This window comes from Haemaphysalis longicornis, unplaced genomic scaffold (genome assembly GCF_048455015.1).
Source record: "Haemaphysalis longicornis isolate Haplotype H1 unplaced genomic scaffold, Haemaphysalis longicornis Haplotype H1 scaffold_1, whole genome shotgun sequence".
Lineage (NCBI taxonomy): Eukaryota > Metazoa > Arthropoda > Arachnida > Ixodida > Ixodidae > Haemaphysalis > Haemaphysalis longicornis.
Window position 1 is genome coordinate 271,881,098 of NW_027526203.1, and position 21,782 is coordinate 271,902,879.

A 21,782-nucleotide genomic window follows, 5' to 3' on the forward strand; every position below is an offset into this window, starting at 1 on the left:
ACAAAATGCCGAGTTGGGCGCTCGTCCTGTGGTTCTTTCGTTTGTGTCCCGTTTTCAGTGTTGCGCTTTTTGAAGGTCTTGAACCCCCCCCCCCCCCCCCCAAAAAAAAAAAAAAAAGAACCCTGCGTATGCCAATGGCACACACACCCTGACTGCAAGCAAACGATGCGGGTGCAGTGTGCGAGAAAAGTGTAAATCCCCGGAGACGGCGATAGTGATAGGGACAGTGATGGGGGCTAGATCCTCTGTAACGGGTTGCCACAGCTCACAGCGCGCGCCTCCGAAAACAACATAAAAAATAAAAATAGTAAAAGAAGAATAATGACAACTAAAAAGTCATGCGTATTCCGATGGAGCTGCGTTTGCCGAAGTATCTCTTTTCAGTTCCGTTTACGCAGTGGACGGAACATTTAGGTCCCGATTAACTAGCCTGAGGTTTGTACACTGCCCTAATACAAAACCAACCAACTGCAAGGCGTTTGTTTGAAGCGGAAGTTTCGTTGAACCGATTTCCGTTTATCGACATTCTACTGCACACATTAAGGGTAACGGTATTGTTACAGGCTTCCCTCGCGGAACGCAACTCCGAGCGTGAGCTATGACTGCGCGGCCCAGCGCCTGCCCCTCCGTGCTGATTCTCTGTACCAACCCGTTGAAATAAAACGCTAACAAAGCAGCGCAAGAGTGGGGATGGACGGCTGTGTTTGCAGCCGCAGGATAGGGGGCGAAAAGGGAAAGCGTTTTTCCCCCGTCGGCGCGGGGCAGCTGGCACGCTCCAGCGAGGGTTCCCCCGGCCGGCAGATGGGAAACCAACCAACGGTCGATATCGAGGAGGGGTGGGCGCGCGGCGCGCGCGCGCATAACGGGCCTTGCACTCAGCAGCGCCGGCGTCGACGGTGGGAGGCCCAACGCTATGGAGGACAGCGGCGGCAGCAGCCAGGGCTCCGACGACCGGCTCGAGCCGTGGAACTGGGGCGTCGAGGACCACGGCTGGGCGTGGAGCAGCACGCACAAGTCTCCCGAAGTGGCGCTACTCGGACCCCGGCAGGTAACAAGCAGTGGGAATCTCTCCGATATTGCGGAGTGTCATATAAAAACATTGGAGACGGAGTTGCGTGGTGATCGACCTTTGTGGCGGCTATATATGCAAGATAGCAGCGGCGACTTCGCGCGAAGAAAATGCTATGAGTTTCGGAGCCAAAAATCATTGCCTTCTTTAGAACAGGGTACAGAACGTATGCGCGCATTCGTTAGTAATTTTTCGAACGTCGGAGTGACAACAGATGTCTTTTTATCATTATTTTTTCTGCAGTTACTTCTGGCATGCAACGTTAGCCGTGTACAGCAAAGCGGCCAAAGGCGACCCTCGTGCATTCAATTCACTGCAACAGACTGCGGCGCGTATACACATGCTGACATGAGTCAGATAGAGTCAGCAACATATCGAAAGCGAACGCGAAAGTATGAACCTGAAGACCAAATATGGCATGGCTCAGTTATAGCAATGACATGTAGTTATAGTTATTGGTTTTAGAAAAAAAAAAAAAACCCGCCGCCATTGATTTTATATTATAGACAAAAGTCTTCAAAATTTTGTGTATTCAAGTTCATATTTTCTTTGTTTTAGTTTAATTTGTTGCTGACTCCCATCCCGTCAAGCACAGATAACAAGTGCCTTTGCATACGCCATCTGACATGGCTCGCTCTGACAACGGTGTAGGAAAAACTCACTAACGAGCTTTGCTGCTTAACAGAGCTTTTTTTTTTCAATTAACAGGCAGAACGCCATTCGTCCTATAGTGAACGGCGTCTCTAGAACAATGGGCTTCTCATTGCGAGGACATTTTACGCACCATGACTGTGTATATGCCAGGCGATCCAGCATAAATTTATTTGCGCCTTGCCACTTCTCCCCCACGTTTTTACTACCGGTGCATGCCGAAATGCAACGCCAGATGCTTTGTGTCTTGAACCGTGTATATATATATATATATATATATATATATATATATATATATATATATATATATATATATATATATATATATATATATATATATATATATATATATATATATATAATGTGTGTGTGTGTGTGTGTGTGTGTGTGTAGAGGGGAGTGAAGGGGACCTTCACTCAGGGTGAACGTCTCCTTCACCCCGAGTAGTTGGAGTGGCGCTGGCTACCACTCCCACGCACAGGAAACGATTACTTAAACATAAATACCCGAGAAAGTGGAGGGGAGCACAGCCTCACCGGTAGCGTAGTGGCCATTGCACTAAACGCATATTCTGGAGGTAGTGGGCTCGGATACCATCCGGCGGGCATGTTTTTGTTTACTTTCTTTCTTTCTTTCAAAAAGCTGTATCTGTATCAAGATTAATAAAATTTTGTGCACTCTTCGTGGCGAAGTTCTGGAGAAGACGAAGTTCACAAAAACAGCGGCAAAAGGCAAAACATCGCGTTACTCGTAGTTTTGAATTTTTCGGATTTGGCTATCGCTAGCAGGCGACGGCAGCTGCTGAAGCCACTTTTAGAAACGGCTCACACCATTTTTAGAAAACACTATTTCTCATAACCTTCCATTTCATACACAAAAAAACATCTTTAACCCATGTAAGACATTTTTCTCTGCGTTAATAGCTTGTAAAATATGAGTGCATTCCTCTTTTCGGTCATTATCATCAGCATCCCTTTGCGTTTTCGCGTGTAGCACGGCCCGCCCAAATAATGTCCTTCGGCATCTCAAGGCCTTAAACACTCAATGTCATTTTTTGTGTGCGTGTGGCACGGCTATAATAGAGCACCACTTGACACTACAAGGGCGGCCAGGGAGAGGGATGTGTGGGAAGAAGAGCTTTACCCAACTTTATCTACACGTGCGGGTGGCAAGTATGAGGGAAGGAGATTACCTGTACATCCAGGAGGCGAGAGAGATGTAATTGTACGGGGAGGTGCATGTAAATCCGTGCATCCATCGGGCGAGGTCAAGGTCGAAAGCGTGAATACACGTGCGCTTCCCCATTAAACTCCCTCTCTCTGGCTACCGGATGTATACATATGAACCCCTTTTCCAAGCACTTCCCTCTCCATCGCTGCCTCTGTCGTGTCAAACGGTGTCCTTTTAGTACGTACCTCACTCTCACGAAGGCTAGTCCCTGGCCGTTACGTGAGTGAACCTTGTTTCAATGTTGCAACGTGTGTCCCACTTCTTAGCGTTTTGTTCCTTTGAGAGGCTGGACGTACGCATGCATACGTCATGCATGCATGCGTACATACTCAGCTCTTACTGAATGCACCATGGAGGCAAAGAAAGAAGACAAAGAGGAAACCTTTGTGAGGGTAATAAACGCGACCACTATACCGACCATGGTACCGACGGAATATTACGCGTGAAAACAAAACAGCTCTAAACACACGACTTAAACTTCACCACATTTCTGGGTAAAACAGTGCTTTACTTCACTATCGTTTTTCAAATTTTCGCTGGGCGAACGTCACTGAACGAGAAAGTGTACATAATAAATGCATACTTGCTTATGCATTTATGGCTCTCGGTTGATTGATTGTATAGGGTTTAACGCGCCGACGCAACGCAGGCGATGAGGCGTGCCGTAGTGGAGGGCTCCGGATTAATTTTGACCGTCTGGGGATTTTTAACGTGCGCCGAAATCTCGCACACACGAGCGTTTTTGCTTTTCGCCTCCATAAGAAAAGCGGCCTCCGCGGCCGGGAATCGAGCCCGCGACCTCGTACTCAGCAGCGCAACGCCTTAGCCACTGAGCCACCACGGCGGGTGCATTTATGGCTTTCACTACGCACATCGAAATAGGTGGTCAGCGCTAAGCGCTACCTAAGATAACAAATAAGTGGAGCATTGTGGTGGAAGGGACAAGCTTTGGTGGAAGGCATTCTGCAACCCAGAGGCTTGGATATAGCACATGTGGTGCGAAGGACGGATAAACTGCATGCGGATCACACACGCAGTGCAGCAGGTTGGATTCATACGGATGGTACTAGAAGCAGCTGAGGAATTCAGAGAACGAGAGATTAGGCAAGAGAATAATCAGGCAAAGATTGGCTTCGGCTCACGAATGGCATCAGAGGTTGAAAGGAATTGCAAGTTCCCTCGATCCAGGCCCGCAGCAGTGAACAACTAACAAATGGTAATGTGTAGCTCCAACGTTTTTATAATGGGACACATTTGTGACGCTTCGGATACTTTTTGAGGATGCATTAACGACAATAAAAATTACGATACTTTCTTTCTGTAATTGCTTGGTTTTAACAACTTTACTTTTTGTTTTTTTTTTTTCAGAGGAGAAAGCACGGCGCATTTTTTTGTCTGTGGCTTTGTATCTTAGTCGCCTTGTGAGGTAGCACGAACAGATAAGAAGTCCCTTTATTGCACAATCGGAACTTCTACCGAAAATCAAAACGTTATAAAAGCAAGGCTTCATAAGCGAAGATGTTCTCTCTCTTTTTCGGTGCACTTCGCTTTTGAGTACAAATACTTACAATTTGTGCCTGCACTTTATAAACAACGTGCGTATCAAACAGATCGCACCCAAACAACTTCATTTAGGCCAGGAGTGAGGACGGGGAAGAAAAACATGTGACCTCGACGAGGAAGTTTTCTTTTGTTGCTCAAAACCTTGGCAAAGTCATATTCTTAGATAGTTCCAGCGAATATATTAAGTTTGCCTTTGCTTGAACTTTCGCAGTTTGCGGTTAGCCATACCTACTGGGTGACTGGATTCATCCTCTCCCTTGCGCTGAAGGGCACGCACACACAGCCCAGCCGGCGCGCCATCGATGGCGAGACTGAGGGACCAAGCACCGGCGCAGCAGCCGTTGAACCCTCGCCTAGTCACGTGGTTCGCTTGCGCTGAAACGCTCGCACAGACGCCCCAGCCGGCGCTAAGCGACCGAGTGCAGGCGGAGCAGCCGTTTCACCCTCGCCTAGTCGCGTGGTGCCACAGCAGACAGGCTCCGAGGGGGTGAAGCGATAAGAAAAGCACAGCTTACGCGCCGGCGACTGAACGTCACTTGCGACGCCATGGATGACCTTGAAAGATGTAGCGTATTAGAGCGTTCGCTCTAAAACCAAAGTAGCTCAAATGCAGTCTAAACTAGCCCACTGGTGTCGTACAGCCATTTTGCCGTACACGTTCTAGATGAGACACGCTGTATTCTGTTGATACGACTCGCCTCACCACGCGAGGCGCCTCCAGCCGACTACAGGACCCCTGGACATATATATGCAAACCTATAGTTCATTCCACAAGCTAGGTGCAGCGCTGTGGAGGCTACGTTGTTGTCAACAGCCCGCCCCCTCATGGCGCCTAATTCACCGCGAAGGAAGCGACAAAAGGCGCCGGGGCCTTGCGGTTCCACTTGCCGAGAGGGGAGATGGGAATGTCCTTTCAGGGTCCCCTTCACGGCGAGTTAGGCGCCCACAGTGGGCGCACTGTTGACAACAATGTAGCCTCCACAGTGCTGCACCTAGCTTGTGGTATGAACAAAAGTGACGACGGATTGAAGGCTTCCCGCCTAAAGAAAGTTCTGCCACGGTCGCCCAGGAGCCCGTGCCAACAGCCAGTGAGCCAAGCGGCATTCCGCATTTTCATGGCGCCTCGAAACGGAGGACGAGAGACATCCCCCAGCAAGGACAACAGTGATAGAGGGTGTTCCTTTAAAGGGGCCCTGAAAGGCATTTTGAGCACACTAAATGAACTAGCGCAATCGCTAGATTGGGTCGCCAACGTGACCTGTGCCAAGTATTACTCTTTTACGCGCAGCGGAAAGCTCACACTTTTGTTGCAAAGTTTGTCGCTTTTATCTCACCCTTTCCTTCGTGTTTTTGGACGCCGCCATCTTCACATGTCTACATCATCGATTCCCAGATGTTCGTCATGAGCTAGACATCCTGCTATTGGGCGGCTTTTTCACGCACTTCCGGCAAAGATATGAGTCGTCTGCTCAGCGTCGGCTCGCCGGCTGATCTGCCAGCGGAGTGCCGGAGTGCTTTGACATTTTACGACAAACGAAACAAGTGTAAACAAACGCTTAACCGTTTGTATTGAATGCAACACGGCCATAACACGACGTGGATTTTATCTTACGTGAGTACGTACCATAAAGAAAGTCCCGTGGCACTTCTTTGGTGCAATCGCAGAGAACGCCCTGAGCCGAATGCCCGGGTTTGACGCGTACATTTTATTCAACTTCAAAACAATCCAGAGATGCGTTTCGAACGAACGCAACGTCACAACATGCGTTCCAAGTCTGAACCGCGATTGACAGACGATGATTTGCCTCCTCCTGCCCGTCGTAAATACGGCACTCACCTCACACCCGGTTTGCGGGGACGAGCAGCAAGTCACAACTCTGGCGCGCAAGCGAGAAGGCTTTTAGCCAGGCACACTGCACATACCCCATGCGAGGTTGAGTGGTACGTCGTTCGAGAAAGATAATCCAGACCATGGGAAGCACTATCCACCCGCAGAAGTACAATGTCGCATTTCATCGCGAAACGAACGCGTCCACAATACACAGTAGGCGATGCACACACACACACACAGCTTCGGTCGCTGCATTGGCTTAGCTGCAAGCTTCGTTCGGACAATCAGCGATGCTACGACGATACAGAGCTGCGTGAGGACGACGTGCTAACCACTTCACGTATTTAAAAACACAGGGGCAAAGAACTAGGTTCATCGGAAGCAAAAATTCTTTCCTCCATTATAGTGCCTGAAATATACTGGCTAGTGTTCCGAGGGCGGGCTCCAGTCGGGCGCCGGGAGCGATGTACGCTGCCGTCTGCCGCTTGGGGCGCTGCCATGCGGGAGTGTGCGCGTTCATCCGGCCCGAGCAGATCGCGCGGTTACCTCCGAGCTGCGTAGCAGACGGCAGCGGCAGAACTTTCCATTCCCGCTTGCGACGAAAGCGAGCGAAAGCGACGGGAATTCTGGCGCGCAACCAAAATTTGTCCCGACCATTCGACAAAAACGATCGTCGCGCGACAAAGCGACGGAATTCCTGCCGCTCTCACTCGCTTTAGTCGCAAGTGCGAACGGGCCTTTATGCGCCATCTCCGCCCCACATAAAACAAGCTCTTGCTTGTCGCCTGAGCATACGGTTGATATCTGACTACGTTACACTGTGCTTGCCAGTGTATTTAAACGATGTCACTAGGTTTGAAACGTACGCGCTCGGCGTGCAGCTTTGTAAACGCAAGCGGTTTCACATACGCACGCTATTTTGCTGCTAATAGAGTTTTAGTACAGCGTTTGTGGCCTTTGCATACGCTAAACGCTAAATTTTTGCGTCCCGCTACGTGACACCGTGATGGGAGTTTTAGTAGAGCGTCTCATCAGTTTTGCGAAGCGACACACTAATGCATACGGCGCCATCTGTCAAATGTTTTCCGAAATGTCTCGCCGGCTGATCTGCTAGCGGAGTGCCGGAGTGTTTGGACATTTTACGACTATCCAAACAAGTGCAAACAAACGCTTTCCCGTCAGTGTTGAATGCAACACATGGGTGCAGCTTGTCAGAACACGGGTTCTCGCTGATCGAGTGCAGCGTTGGTTTGCTCTTCGCCTTCACGTTCATCGCCGCTGATAAAGCGATCCGATCCGGCGCGTTTTGTGCACGGGTTCTGTGTCGGTTGAAAATGTCTTTTTTCACATCTGAGACCGCGCTTTTTGGATAAACAGTGCGCGGTGCACCAAAGGGAACGAGCGCACGATTCTCCCCACGCGGCTGCGAGTTCGCCGCCGATACCAACTGCAGCCCTGCAGCTACGTACACCGCGAAAGGGCAAGGCCAGGCCGCACACATGCGGCCAGGTCATTCGTTCGCTTTTCCAGCCTGTGTCCATGGTGTCTACAGAGATGAAAAAGCCGAATGAGCTGGCCCGTAGCAGACGGCAGTCTGTGGGAGCGCAATAGCGGAAGTACGTCACCGCTGAGGAGCGGAGCATCATGGGAGGGGAGGCGAACAGCGAAGAAACAGTTGAAAGGAGGAGGAAATACGGCGCGACGATAATTCGCGGTTTTTGATTTACGATTTCTCAGCTAATACTCATCGCTTTAACAAAATTCTTGCAGGAGGAGATTGCTAATACATTGCTTTATTTGGTTACATGTACATCCATGCATCGGCGGAAGGCATTTCAGGACCCCTTTAAGAAAAATGGTGGTTTCGGGTTCCTCCTCGAGTTCCATTCGGTGCCTTCCACTCGAGCCCTGCAGGGACGATTGACCTATCTTGGGAAGGAAAAAGGTGAAGTTTCCTGTTTAGTTGCTGTAATGCGTTCGCTTGTCGCCTCCGTCGCTTAGTGGCACGAGGCGGTTGCAAATGAGCCGTGCCGCCGGTGTGAGCAGAATTTCCGCTTGTCGTGTGGACTCAAGTGCAACGATTGCTCGACTTTCAATACATCGCCGTACTGCAGTCGATGCATCCGCATGTTTCTGCGTGCACAGTTGTGATGTCCTGCCCGTGCTATATCAACATGCCCCACGGTTCTGTTGTTTTTTGCTCGATGTTGTGCCGGGGGCGTGCGCGAAACCAAGTGTTGGCGTTGGTTGTGCACAGCTGTTTCGTTTTTTTTCTTCGCCAGCGTAGTTGTCGCTTTGGGACGTGCTACTGTATTTTTCCGTTTTATGTCATTGCACCCGAGTGTTTGATTCATACTTGTATTCATGCGTCCTGTGATGCCGCCTGATATCGTTTTTCATCGGTGCTTTCGTTTCGAGGTTTGCCCTTGATGCTGTAGCAGTTGTTTGGAAACGGAGGGTCACAGCTCAGGAAGGCATTTCTAACATCACCTGCCTTTATTTTTCCAATCAAACAGGAGTCATTTCTCGTCCGGTTAGACTCTTCGGGAGGGGGCGTATTAGGCTGCTGACCCCTTTTTCGCGCAATCGTGGGAGGCTAGGCTCCCATTCTCCGTACGTAGCCGTTTGGCTTTGGGCGCGGGTGAATGAATGCGCAGCCATTTCAACAACAGTCCAACTTCCCCCAGACCTGCGGACGCCTGCTCGCGCTCTATAATTGCAGCGCGTTGCCCTCGCACTTCACTCAGTGATGCGGGGCTTTGCCAAACCTTTCTAGAGGGTATTGGCTTTACCAGCTGTGGGCGATTTCGTCTGAGGAGAGCGACAGCTCATCCGATCACACACCGACGACTGGCGCTCACGTGAGACGGGGAATTATCCCTCTGCGGCGAGGCCCCATTCTACCCTCTTTTGTATCGGCATCTTGAAAAAGGGGGGGGGGGGGGAGTAAACTTATGCGAGGGAGTGGGGCAGCGTTCGACCCCACAATTGGTTCGTCGCGCAAGCTGAAACCGACCAGTCACGTCTGCAGCCTTGCATGCATTGTGTGACAAGTTTTAACTTTGCGTGCGAGGCGCGCAGCGTGCACGGATACTGGGCTGTCGCTCTTCAAGCCGAACAGTGAGCCTCCGTGCAATGCGCGTCACAGATGTATAGTCTGTAACTGCATAGAGACTGCAATATCCGCAAGCCTCAAATTAGTGACTGAAAGTCTTCTGCTGATTGTAGGGACTCCATCTACCACTTACCGACGGCGTGGACCCCAACAAAGTTATTTCTATTTTTGTTACTTTCATTTCGCTCCATTTTCCTTGAACATACCAACTGTAAACACAGTTTTCCGCCATTTAGTTTTCCCCGTCATCTGAATGCCTCCTTCGTGAACACCGCAGAAACCGAAACCCGCCAACGTTAGGTTCTACTAGAGTAGAAATGCATGAAGTTCGAGTGGGCTGTACAGCTTTGCCACGTATATAGCAAGACTCGCCCTTATGAAGAGCAAGCCTTCTACAATCTGAGCGGTAGAATGTCTAGCAAAATTAACTAATTTCATATATGCCCACCCTCTTGGGAAGAGGATGGGAGAATAGTGAGAGCACTCCCATAACATGTGGTATAGGGTGCAGGGAGATGGGCAGAATTTGTATGTTAAGGAGAACTGAGAGGCAACTATCCAATGACCAGCTCGCCCCTGGAGGATCGGCTTAAGCTGACGTCCCTGACGCAGCTGGCTGCACAGGTTCAGGACATCCTGGACTGAGGACGTCCCCCGCGAGAGTGAACAACTCCATCTTGTGTTAACTTGTGCGCAAAATAAACGTTCATTCCTCCTGCTCATCCTTTGCTTTTAAGTGCGAATGCTCTTTATAAGCGACCCTGAATTCCGTTGACCGCCGTCCGTCCACATAGCAACAGCTGCGGGTGCGCGCGCTCCTCGTCTTCCTTGGCAACGGGGGGAGATGGCACATACCCCCGTGGGAGATTGGCCAGGAATCTCCTCGTCTTCCTTGGCACCGGGGGGAGATGGGCGCGCGCTGCCTGGCCGCTGACATGGCACATACCCACGTGGGTGATTGGCCAGGAATCGGGCGTGAGAAGGGCTAATGCACCCGCTTAAAGGAGTACTGACACGAAATTTCAAAGCTGAGATCCGCTCTAGCAATCAAGTACAACGACAACACAAATAGGTGTCTGTGCATGGCACATACCCACGTGGGGGATTGGCCAGGAATCGGGCGTGAGAAGGGCTAATGCACCCGCTTAAAGGAATACTGACACGAAATTTCAAAGCTGAGATCGCTCTAGCAATCAAGTACAACGACAACACAAATAGGTGTCTGTGAATAAATGCATCTTTCTTTCTTTGTAGTTGTGTGTGTGTGTGTGTGATCTCTCTTTCGCGAACATTACCGCACCGCGCAAATTCAACTCCTGCATTCGCACTTTCACATTCTTCCCCTCGGGGAAATGCGGGGAAATTTTTTTACACACGTGCTACGCTAAACCTTCACTGAACTAGTGCTACTCCCTGCGACCTTTCTCCATAAATCAGCACTTATATTAGCAAGGAATGGGAAACGATAATTGAAGCAGCTGGATAACTCACCCCGAGCGCCTGCTGTGCTGGGTTTTGCAAGCACTTGCAGCTTAAATTAAGGCAAATTGTTCCTTTGCCTAATGTACAAAGCCGAGCTATTTCGGAAATTTTGACAGTTCACGTATTTTAAAAATAAGCAAACAATATTGCTTGGTCATCAGGTGCAATTTCTCCCTCATCTCCAGCAAAATAGCCGATAAAAAAATTCGGAACAGACACCCAAAATTATGGTAGTCCCGCGGGTGAAATGCTTTCGAGTAGTGATTCTACGTGTATTGTAGTTGTTCCAGCCGGGAACCCGCCGCAGTGGCCAATGGACCTCTCCCGGGGTACGTCACTCGGCGGCCGTGACGTCACGGAAATCGCACGTGCTGGGCGTGGCCGGGAGGGTGGTTGGCAAAACATTCGGACCGGCGCGCGGCGCGTATGCAGTGAGGCTGCATTAGACGCGCGCAAAAGTGGAATTTTTGTTTACGTGTTGGCCTTTCTGATGCCGGTGGGCTGCTGTGCTCTCGGCTACCCAAATTTTGCGTGCAAAATCAGCGGCATCAGACTTTTCGGAGTCCCCACAGAGGTAAATTCGGCGTGTATTGCGGATGCGCGCAATGTGCCGAAGAGGCTGGCAGCCAAAGCAGCGACATAGTCTGCTCTTACTCGTAGCAACATTTCGCATTCTCGAACCTCAGCTGTTCTCCAAAGCGCAGTCATACCGTCTACATTGGCAGTCCGCGCTGATTCGTGCAATGAAATGATACTGTTTATCAACCATCTGCTATCATGCAGCACCAGCAGAAATTTGCTCAAGTGAAATAGGGAGGGGCAGGAGGGGGCAGACGGAAATTTTCTTGCTGCGAAATATTGTCATGTTTTAAGCAGGTACGTAGAGTACTGTATTAAAACACAATGAATGCCTAACCTGCTTAGGCGACGCGAAATAAATGTTTCGACAAGGGATCCGCGATAGCCGCCTGCCGCCTGATCGACAACGACAAGTTTGGTCTTTTGTTATGGGGGGATCTGTTCAAGACGAACAAAATTCATTGCTTGTAAGTACAATAAATTTTTACCTTGATCAATTATATATCTGCCTTAAGGATGCCGGAAAACTGAGATGCTTGCCGTGCTCACATGTAGCATCGTGCCTTCGGGGCGAGATGGGCCGCTCACGCGACTCGAAAAATGTGTTTGCCCTTAGCGAACAGACTCAGTGAATGTATTCATTTGTTGCGGCCTCCCGACGCTGGCGTATGCAGCGGGCGTACATGGACACTAACTTTAACTATTATGAAATAATGACTACCAAAAATATTTCAGTGCACTGTCGCAAGATATACGCACTAACCATATGTGACTGCTATGTTACTCTCACAATGACGATGAACCATTTCGATATTTCACTGGGGTAAAGGTAAGAAAACAATCGGTTAATCTCGTAGAGAACGACATCATCGCGATATTTTTATTGGAATAATTTTTGCCTTTTGCTCTTCATATTTTTGTCTCGTTGCTGCTTATTTTACTATTTAATCCTTTCATGCTTTACCTTTCCTTTTTCCCCTCGACATGAAATCGTATGTACTCCACTGTCTCCGGGCGACGCAAAGAGACCAAGAACCGGGAGCGTTTAGCTGCCTGAGGCACCGCGCTTAGCTTAAGCGGACCTCGAAAGCAACAATAAATTAGCTTTCCTTGGTATGTGTCCGAACACAAAGAATCTTCAAGAACATTTTGGGATGCGTCGCAACAGCACCATGACTCGTTTTGGCTGTTCTCCCGCGCACTGATTATCCGAAAGCGTCGCCGTTCAGTTGGCCGTACGGTAAACGAAAGTGTTGCGGAGGTTGTAGATGCGGAAAGCTACATGGAGGTGCGACGGCCACAGCTAGGATAGCTAGACCCCCCCCATGCAATGTGGGAAGCCAATGACGGCCCTAACCAACGGCACATCGTTCCTTTCGGGCGCCGCGCGGCCAGGCCGTGCCGTCGGCGCAGGCGCTTTCTGCCAACCGCCACCTCACTTCGCGGCCGCCAGCAGGCGCCACCCGTCGCGCACGTGCGCTTAGTGACGTCACGTTGTTTACATACAGGGAGAGGTCCATTGGCTAAGACGCTTTGCTGAGACCAAGGACGCGAGTTCGATCCCGGCCGCGGTGGCTGCTTTCCAGATGCGGACGAAAAACGCCCGTGTGTCGGTATTTCGACGCACGTCAAAGATCCCCAGGTGGTCCAAAGTAATCCCGAGCCCTCCACAGCGGCGCGCCTCAAAACCCAGGTGTAGCATAGGCGAGTAAAACTGAACACAGAATCAGAGCAACGAGGCCTCACCTCCCTCATCCCTTCCCCCCTTCGGAGCCAGCCACTGGTATGCCACGGAAAGTGCAGTTCATTGAGGAGTTGGGTTGGTTGTGGGGGAAGGTTCCGCCAGAAGGGGCCACGCACGCAACTCTGTGCACTTCGTTCTGCGCAGGCGCAGTTCCACCCCCGCTGGAGCAGCGGCACGGCGGGCGTGCGGAGCGCGCGTCCGCTGGCGCGGGACCGGCGCAGCTACTGGGAGGTGCGCGTGTCGCAGCGCGTGTTCGGCACCAGCATGATGTGGGGCCTGTGCACAGCCCAGGCGAGGCTGCACGCGGACGCCTTCCTCGACCTGCTCGGCCAGGACCGGCACGGCTGGGGCCTCTCGCACAAGGTATATACGCGCACGCCGCTAGCTGCGCCCGCGGAAGCTCACGCGTAGTTCGAAGATCTTGACCTTGCTCTTTTTTGTGGTGAAGAAAAGGTGTGCTCGGATTTTTTTTTTTTTTTTTGCTCTCTCAGACAGCACACTGTTCTCAGCGTGAACTACGAACATCGAGAATTGCAAAATCGCTCGGGAATGCTGTCTTAAAATTAATATTAACGAAGAAGCCGTGATACAGAAAAGAAAATAATAAAGCATTGCGTAAGTTTTGAACACATGTGGTTGTTCAGAATTATTTCTTTTAAGAACACATGAGCTGATGGTGCTAGCAGACTTTAAAGGAGCCATGAAGACAAAATACAAGTTTGTTTTATTCGAAAGATTTCGTGTTTTATAGTGCCCCCAGCGCTTGTCCGGATACAAACGATGCTTTATTCACTGAGAAATTAATCAATTTAAGTTAAAATTTTGATTTTCCCGCTAAATCGTTTGTTTTCGTGGCCTGCAATGACATCACAGGAACCGACCGCTCTGCAGCCTATGGAACCTTGATTCAGGCATCCGCCGTACAGGGTGGAGACAAGGATACGCTGGCGCCGCCATTTTGGGTCACTCACTCGCCACCGAAGCAAGTCATTGTATCAAAACCGCGCTAGAATTATCGCCGCAACCCGGTTTATTGGCGAAGTTTGGATCATCTTATCTGTTTCCCGTTGCTGGGTCTCGTGGGAAACAAAAAAATTACACCATCTTCCCGTGGGGAACCCTGATGAGGATGCGAAGCATCGTGGCGGTTCCGTGTGCTTCCATTGTGCTGCCGTTATGTTGAGTGATCTGGTTTTTACTAGCGCCAGAGGGAATTCCGCGTCCGGGCTCACACCGGTGGCAAAGGCACGCAAGTGCTGTTGTGTTACGGTGAGTAGGCGGTGGTTCTCGAGGCGCCGAAACTCGTCCATCATGTTCTTGTCGATGTTGTCTCTGTGGTAGAATCGGTAGTCTCCGTCAGCTTTGGTGAGGTAAAGGTTGTTGACATTGGTGCACCGGCTGAGAGCAATGTACACGCCCTCCTCTTCGCAGCTTTGTCTTCTCGTTCTTCTTCTTCTTCGGCGGTTCCCCTACGGGAAGATGACGACGGTGGTTGAACGCGAACCTATCTCGTGATGGATTCTTTGGTTGGCCAATCCCTAGGGGCATCCTGCCACAATCAGCATCAGAGGCGCTGCGGACGGGGCTGGTTGAGCTGCAAGGCGCGTGGCGCTTCCCGCCACAGCTTTCCCACGGGAAATTCAGCATCCCCCTCTAATGTTTTCAGTTCGTCGTTTCCGTTGACGTTCAGCTTCGCGTGCCTTCGTTGTATCAGTAGCTTCTTGACGTAGTTTGAATGAGTCAAGGACATAAGGCGCGTTCGTAGCACTTCCTCCTGTCCCGGATTTGTAGCGTAGTGGGAAGAGCACCGCGCACCTCCCGTTGCGGCCAGAGAGTCGTGGGATCGAAACGGGGCGCTGTTAACTAGTTCTTTTTTTTATAGTGTAGTATCGCGGAGCTGTGGGTGTAAGGAGGAGAGTTGCGCATGCGCAGTGAGCGTGTGGACGGCGCCGCCATCAACGACGCAGGACCAGGCGAGCCTAAGAAATGCTCCGCATTTAAAAGAACAACGCGTTGAGCACGTTGACCCAATTGCGGCGGCATGGGACCGTACTGCGGCGCTGGTATCGAGGTACTCTACGGCGGCATTCGTGCGTTTGTTTACGTTACTGAACCTAGATGGCGCCACCACATCGCGGCAAGCCGTTTTCTGTCTTTGGTTTGTTTGTGACCGTATTTAAACCTGGCTTGTATTTGTTCATGAAGAAAATAATCGTTTCGTGAAGCATGGTACTCGCTCGACAAATATGGTCACGGTAGACACCGTCACTTGCGTCAATCGGCCAGTGTCGTCTGAGACAACCCGAAATCCCCGCAGTGCTGTGCAGCTAAACCAAGCATAGTGCCCTAGCGTCACTAAATAAAGGCTTTAGTGACGCCCTAGCGTCACTAAATAAATAAAGCGTAGCTCATTTAGAGACGCTAGTGCCCGCAGTACCAACTGCAGTACGCATCAGTACTTCTATACTTACATGTGCTTTCGTAACTTCCACTGTTTGTCCCATTATTATTATTGTTTTAAAAAGAATGTGCCCTAAATTTAAGCACAAATAGCTCGTTCTGCAAGCTTATAAGCTCAGCCTAATTTGAGTTTGCTTTTGCCGGCCTCCGCCAATCGCAGAGCAGGCTGGTCTGACATCATAGGTTCTGGTGCGGGAAATGAGCGAGTGGGTCGCATGGCCATTCCCTTTTTTCTTAATTATATAGCTTATTTGAGCAAAGTTTACGTTAAAACCGGTGTCAGTATGATTCTAACGAGGCCGTATTTTGAATGAACCAAACTTGTGTTTTGTCTTCATGGCTCCTTTAAAAAATCTCTTCTTGTCGAACGTACTGTTTGTTACTTATTGTAAAATATAAAAAAAAATGGAGGAAGCTCACACTAACGCGCAAGACTTGAAGGTAGCGAAGCTGTACGTACGTAACCTTCACGACCATCACGACGGTTTAAGTGCTCGATTACAGCCGATTTGCTTCTTCTTCGCTGCCGCAACGACATTTACGCCATCTTTGTTGCTATAACCGCGAAGAATAAGCAAATCGATGCGCAGAACGAACGTGTACTCTATCACGTGTTCTGTGTCGAGCAGGTGGCGTGATTCCTCGCACCAACGTCACAGCCGAGTGAGTAAGTCGTTGACTAACCCACGGTCTTAGATGAGTGGGTAAGACGACTGACTAACTCCGTTGATCTACCAGTCACAGGTTCGAATACTGCGGTGGTGGTGCCGGTTATTTGTTTTCTTTATATTGTTATATCGAGTTTTGTGATACGCCGGAATCAATAACGAATTGCTAAACAGCTTGGCTGCTAAAAATTGGCGCAGCTTGCAATGCAAGGCTGGAGAAACAGCAGGGCTGGCGACCCCTCTCCCTTCGCCGGAGTCGGAGACCCGGCTGTTGCTCCTCAGATTTATTTCTGAACTTGCTGCTGAAAGTTCTCCATGACTGGCAGGCCCGGGGGCTTTCATATCTGACCGCGTTAGCACACGCTAGAACCCGCTGCCAAGTCCAAAGTCAACGCCCGCGCTCGAACCCAAAGGAAATGCCGTGCGCCCGGAATGCGAAAACAGCTCAATCGGTTGTATACGCCCGCTTCATAACGCGAGGCCGAGCTTTGATTCCGACCACGGGGAGCGTTTTTTTTTTTTTAATCGGCTGCACATGTTATTGTTCCCCGCCGCTACTAAGCCCGTGCCCCTCGGGCCTTTGGTGGTTACGGTGCCGGTGTCACGGCGTAAAGGTCCCACACTCTTAATAAAAAAAGGTCGTAAAAAGGTAGTAACGGCCGTATTTACTAACTCCTTACGAACCTTACTACCCCGCGGTTTTGTACGTAGGCTCTGGCACTAACAACTGCATAGTTAGTAAATTAACTGAGTGTAGGAGTAGTATGCACTAGATTAGGGTCGTGCTTATGACTAGGTTGTGCATGGCCAGTTAGTAAACGCTTGTAGCTCAGAAGAGTGCTATCGCTGGGACTTTAGTGGGGGTAGTGGTGCTTACTGCCTGCTTCGGTTAGTAATTCTGACAAGTGCTACATTTACTACCTCCAGTTACTAAGTGCCTAGCGTATACTGGGACAACTAACTTGTTAGTATTCCATTAGTGAATTCTCCGACCTTTTTTTTAAGAGTGCAGGCTCGATTCCCGGTACCTTCCTAACCACTTTTTTTTTTTAAGTTTCGAGGTTTTTTGGTGCGACCAAGGAGGTTGTATACAGCCTCCTTGGGTGCGACGGACGGATTTGCGTCAGCTTAAACAGTTCTGCTGTTACAAAAAACAAAACAAAACAAAAACAAGGCGGGATAACGAGAGTGAACAAAGAGAGCGGCTCTTAACGTCTGCTCGCTTCCGGTCCTTGTTCTTATGTTTTAAAGAAACAAAGAAACATTTGTGTGAAAACAAATTGGTTTATATGGGTAGTTTTTAGCTGCGAGAATACTAATTACCAGTCGTGGCAGTAGAAGATGAAGATTGCGCGGAAATGGGCCGGTGTCGCGTAGACTATGTGCATCCACATCTGAACGTCGGTGGTGGTGAAATATTTCCAAAGGGGTCCCGAAGGACACCTGACAGGTGTCAAGGTGTAGAGGGCACCTCCCACGTTGGGACGGGGAGCCCGAGACTCTCCGCCGCTACGCGGGCCTTCTGGACAGCCCAGAGCTTTTGCTGCTACTGAGAGCACTGTCCCACTTAACCTTATCCTCCAGATAGGAGGCTTGCGTAGAAAAACCACACAGCATGTGACCCAAGTTCACACGCCCATTACACTTTGAACATGTAGCAGTTTCGTGGTAGTCCGGGTCGATGTGGCTCATCCTCCAAGGATTGGCGGATAAGTCCGTTTGTAGCACGCGGAGAGTGACTGACTGCGCCCTGTTGAGTCCTTTGTTTGGGAGCGCAAATTCAAGTCAATTTAAGTAGAAGTGCTCGGTGAGTTCGTTGCCGGTCTGAAGTTGATCCTTACAAGCCCTGTGGGGGGACGGGGGTGGTTGGGAGGGAGCGCGGCTGATGAGTCCTCGCGTCTCCTCATGTGCGGATTCGTTGAAGTTCCGCTGTCCTCCCCTAAGTCGCCCAGGTCGGCTGGACACCAGACTAGGGAATGAGTACTAATGTATCTATCGTCCAATAACTTGGAGACTTTGGTATCAACACCTCCACTGGCGAAGGCTCGAGTGGCAGCCTAGAGTCGCTATAAATTACGTTATGTTGAGGATGAAGCAGAGTAAGGTCAATTGTCATTTGCTCAGCAACCTTCGGGTTCTTGGTAAACACGCAAAGTGCGTTGCACATCCGCTCTTGAGCATCAATGACCGGTGTCAAGAAGGCCTGTCTTCCATTTATCTGAGCAGCATCTACAAAAGCTGACTCAGTAGGGCTCTCGAGAGGCTCAGCTAGAAGTGCCTTGGCTCGAGACCGTCTCCTCCCTTGATTAAAGACAGGGTGGACGTTTCCGGGGGAAAGGACGGACCACGATCGAGTCTCTGATTTCTCTGCTAAGGTACCTGACACTCTCCTTATTCTGTTCGGTAAATATGCCCAGAATGGCTCTGCCTGTTCTAGTGCCTGACAGTCGAACTACCTGCGCATGCAGTGTGCTAGGCTTCTGCTATTTCTGATAACGTATTGTGAACCCCTAGTTTCAGCAGGAGATCTGTGGATGCATTGATAGGAAGCCCCAAAGCTACCTTAAAAACCCGACGAATCATGGTGTCGAGCCGTTTCTCTTCGGTTTTCTTCCAATTGAGCATAGCCGCGACGTAAGGAATGTGGCATAGGACGAAAGTATGGATAAGCCTGATGGCGCACTCCTCGCTTATACCTCTGTTCCTTTTGAGAATGCGTCGAAACATTCGTAACGCGTTTTCCACTTCACCGGTAATCTTCTGTAACATAAAATTATTGGATCCGCTTCCTTCGATAATGAAGCCCAGAACTCTCTTGGAATTGACCTCCGGAATGCGATTGCTGTACGTAAAAAAGCGCGATGTTGGGCCTCCTGTCCTGCTCCCAACCCCTGGGCTTGCGGGTCTTAAATGCTCCTCAAAGAACTCGGAGTTACTTTTCTATAGCCCATCTAAATCTGAATGCCGAAACGCGATTGGTGGCGCTCGTTTAGGACCCCCCCTCCCTGAAAACGCCAAGGTAAGAATATTGCATGCGTAAAACAAATGTATCTGGCGGCCTTAGCTGAAGACGTTCTGAAAAGACATGAACTTCAGCTTAACACCTCGTGCAGCACGATTTATTTCAGTTACGGTCACATGAATTTGCATTGGTGAACGAGCGTAGTCGAAAGATTAACAAGGGTGGCCGCGAGTTCAACCGCGAGTGGGATATATTATTAGCGGAAGCGGCGAGGCGACCAAGCCGGCTGTCACTCCAGGCAACCAGTTGATGTACAGCCGGTCCCTTTGTCAATTACATCGCGGGAGTGTCGACCGGCGGCTTGGGCGAGTGCCTTGAAAGAGGTGAAATGAGCTAGACCCTGCAAGTGCGAGCGACGCGCCTGCTCGGCTGTTGCCGCAGGGTCGACAGTCAACTCGACGACCCCGCTGGTATTCGGCTCCATTCATCGCCGAACAGTGACAGGGATTTCGCGTGCACCTTGTTCACGCGTATCTCTCTCTTTTATGCCGCAACACAGGTATGCGCGCATTACGGCAATAAAAAGCAAGCGAAAACTAGTTTGCAGACGTGCGTGCGGACCTGTGTGCTCCCGTCACGGAGACCAAAACAGGAGGGGCAATAACGTAAAAAACAACTTAGTAACAAAGTTTTTTGGTGATTGTAGGAATTCCATCAACCGCTTACGGATAGCGTGAACCAAGGGTTTCGTTTCTATTTTTGTCACTTTCGTTTTACTTTTGTTTTCTCGCCCGAGCTAAAAGCAACAGCAAACAGTGAGAAGAAAAAGAAAGGAAAGGCACGCGAACTACCAATTACAGGTATAAACTTTTACGAGCCTTGTTGCGGTCACCGTCCGGCAGTAGGCAGAGCCGGCTTTGTGTCGTGTCGTGCTTGGAGGAACATCCTAGCAGACACCGTTCGCACTGGCGCCGGAATCTTTCTGCGTATGTCATTATCATTACCCTCATTTCACCGCTTTCCATCGTGATAAGGCTATGACTAACTCACCGGTCGACGCTGCCGCGGCAGTGAAAAAAATGACCGGCTGTACATAATTGTACATCCTACAAACATCCATTCTTTGTGCGTGGACATGTCCGTGGGACTTCCGCAAGGCCTAAAAACATCTTTGGGGCGCCAACAGATGTACAAAGATAACGAATTTGCACATATCCGTATGACATAAAAAACTGGATACTTCGACGAATGAGTTGTGGATATTACCCGCTGCGGTGGCTCAGTGGCTAAGGAGTTCCGCTGCTGAGCACGAAGTCGCGGGTTCGATTCCCGGCCGCGGCGGCTGCTTTTCTGGTGGAGGCGAAAAGCAAAAACGCCCGTGTGTACGAGATTTCGGCGCACGTTAAAGATCCCCAGGTGGTCAAAATTAATCCGGAGCCCTCCGAAACAACGCATATGTTTTCCCAACAAACAATTAATGCACACAACCTTTGGTAAACACAAGTCATATAGAAATGCAAAGAGGACTGCAAAGGTGCTCTACTTGATAGTAGAGCACGTTTGCCGTTGATGTTGTACTCGGTCAAGAAGCTTCTCGCAAAAAAGCAAAGATTGGAGTTAATTTGCACTACGCAACTTAAGAATTCGTGGTGATGCATGAACTCCGCTGTTGGATGTCCGTCATACATCCGAAAATGTGTATCCTAACATAAACGTGCAGTGAACGAACCGTGGCATGGCGGCAGCAGCTCCCGACTAGACCGGCGTGTGTGCGGTGCTTAGCCCTTCATTTGTGACACATTTTCACATCACGCAGAGATAGAAAGGAAGCTATAGAGAGAAATGCTAGCTTTAATTATTCATTTCTAAATAAATATAGCATCGTTCGGCGCGTTGAATAAATCTGAAGCAGCTAAGCTCCGACTTTCCAGTTAAAACAAGTACATGGCAAGCCTTTAGTGTCCTCTTAAAGTAATGCACCAATAACCGGACCGTTTCCGCACTGTTTTTGGTTACTTTCTACACAGGCACGGAAAGATCGCTGTCACAGCCTTTATTTACAGTTCCTTTGTAAAACCATACGATATTTGCCGATAGCAAGGACGAGCGTTTAGTGCCACTATTGCGCTCCAAGTTGCGAGTATCATGACAGCCACTATCACTATTAAGCGATGCGCCTTGAACACGCCCTATCATTATTCAAGCTCTAGCTCGCACCGATATTTCTGAACTCCCTACCTCGCCCCCTTATTTCTGCTGAATAAACGCCGCCATAAGTCGATCAATGCTTATATCGAGCAGCATAAGCACGAGGTCGCTGCAGATTCCCGGCGGCCACTGTTGCCGCGGGGCTAAGCACAAGAATGGCCGCGCCGTGAGATACCGAAAGTGGCGGCCGATGGAAATTGGGAGGGGGGGAGCCAAGCCC

At 49.9% G+C, this 21,782-nt stretch overlaps 1 protein-coding gene across 1 annotated transcript in view; it reads left to right on the plus strand.

Moving 5' to 3' along the window:
• The first annotated feature begins 859 nt into the window (after nucleotides 1-859).
• The window catches only part of LOC144145871 (SPRY domain-containing SOCS box protein 3-like), a 31,916-nt gene continuing 10,993 nt past the window's right edge, over nucleotides 860-21,782 (plus strand). Inside the window, exons 1-2 of the mRNA XM_077677691.1 lie at nucleotides 860-1,048; nucleotides 13,409-13,627. Coding sequence (XP_077533817.1) covers nucleotides 914-1,048; nucleotides 13,409-13,627 — 354 coding nt within the window. The 5' untranslated portion in view covers nucleotides 860-913. The remainder of the gene's footprint in view (nucleotides 1,049-13,408; nucleotides 13,628-21,782) is intronic.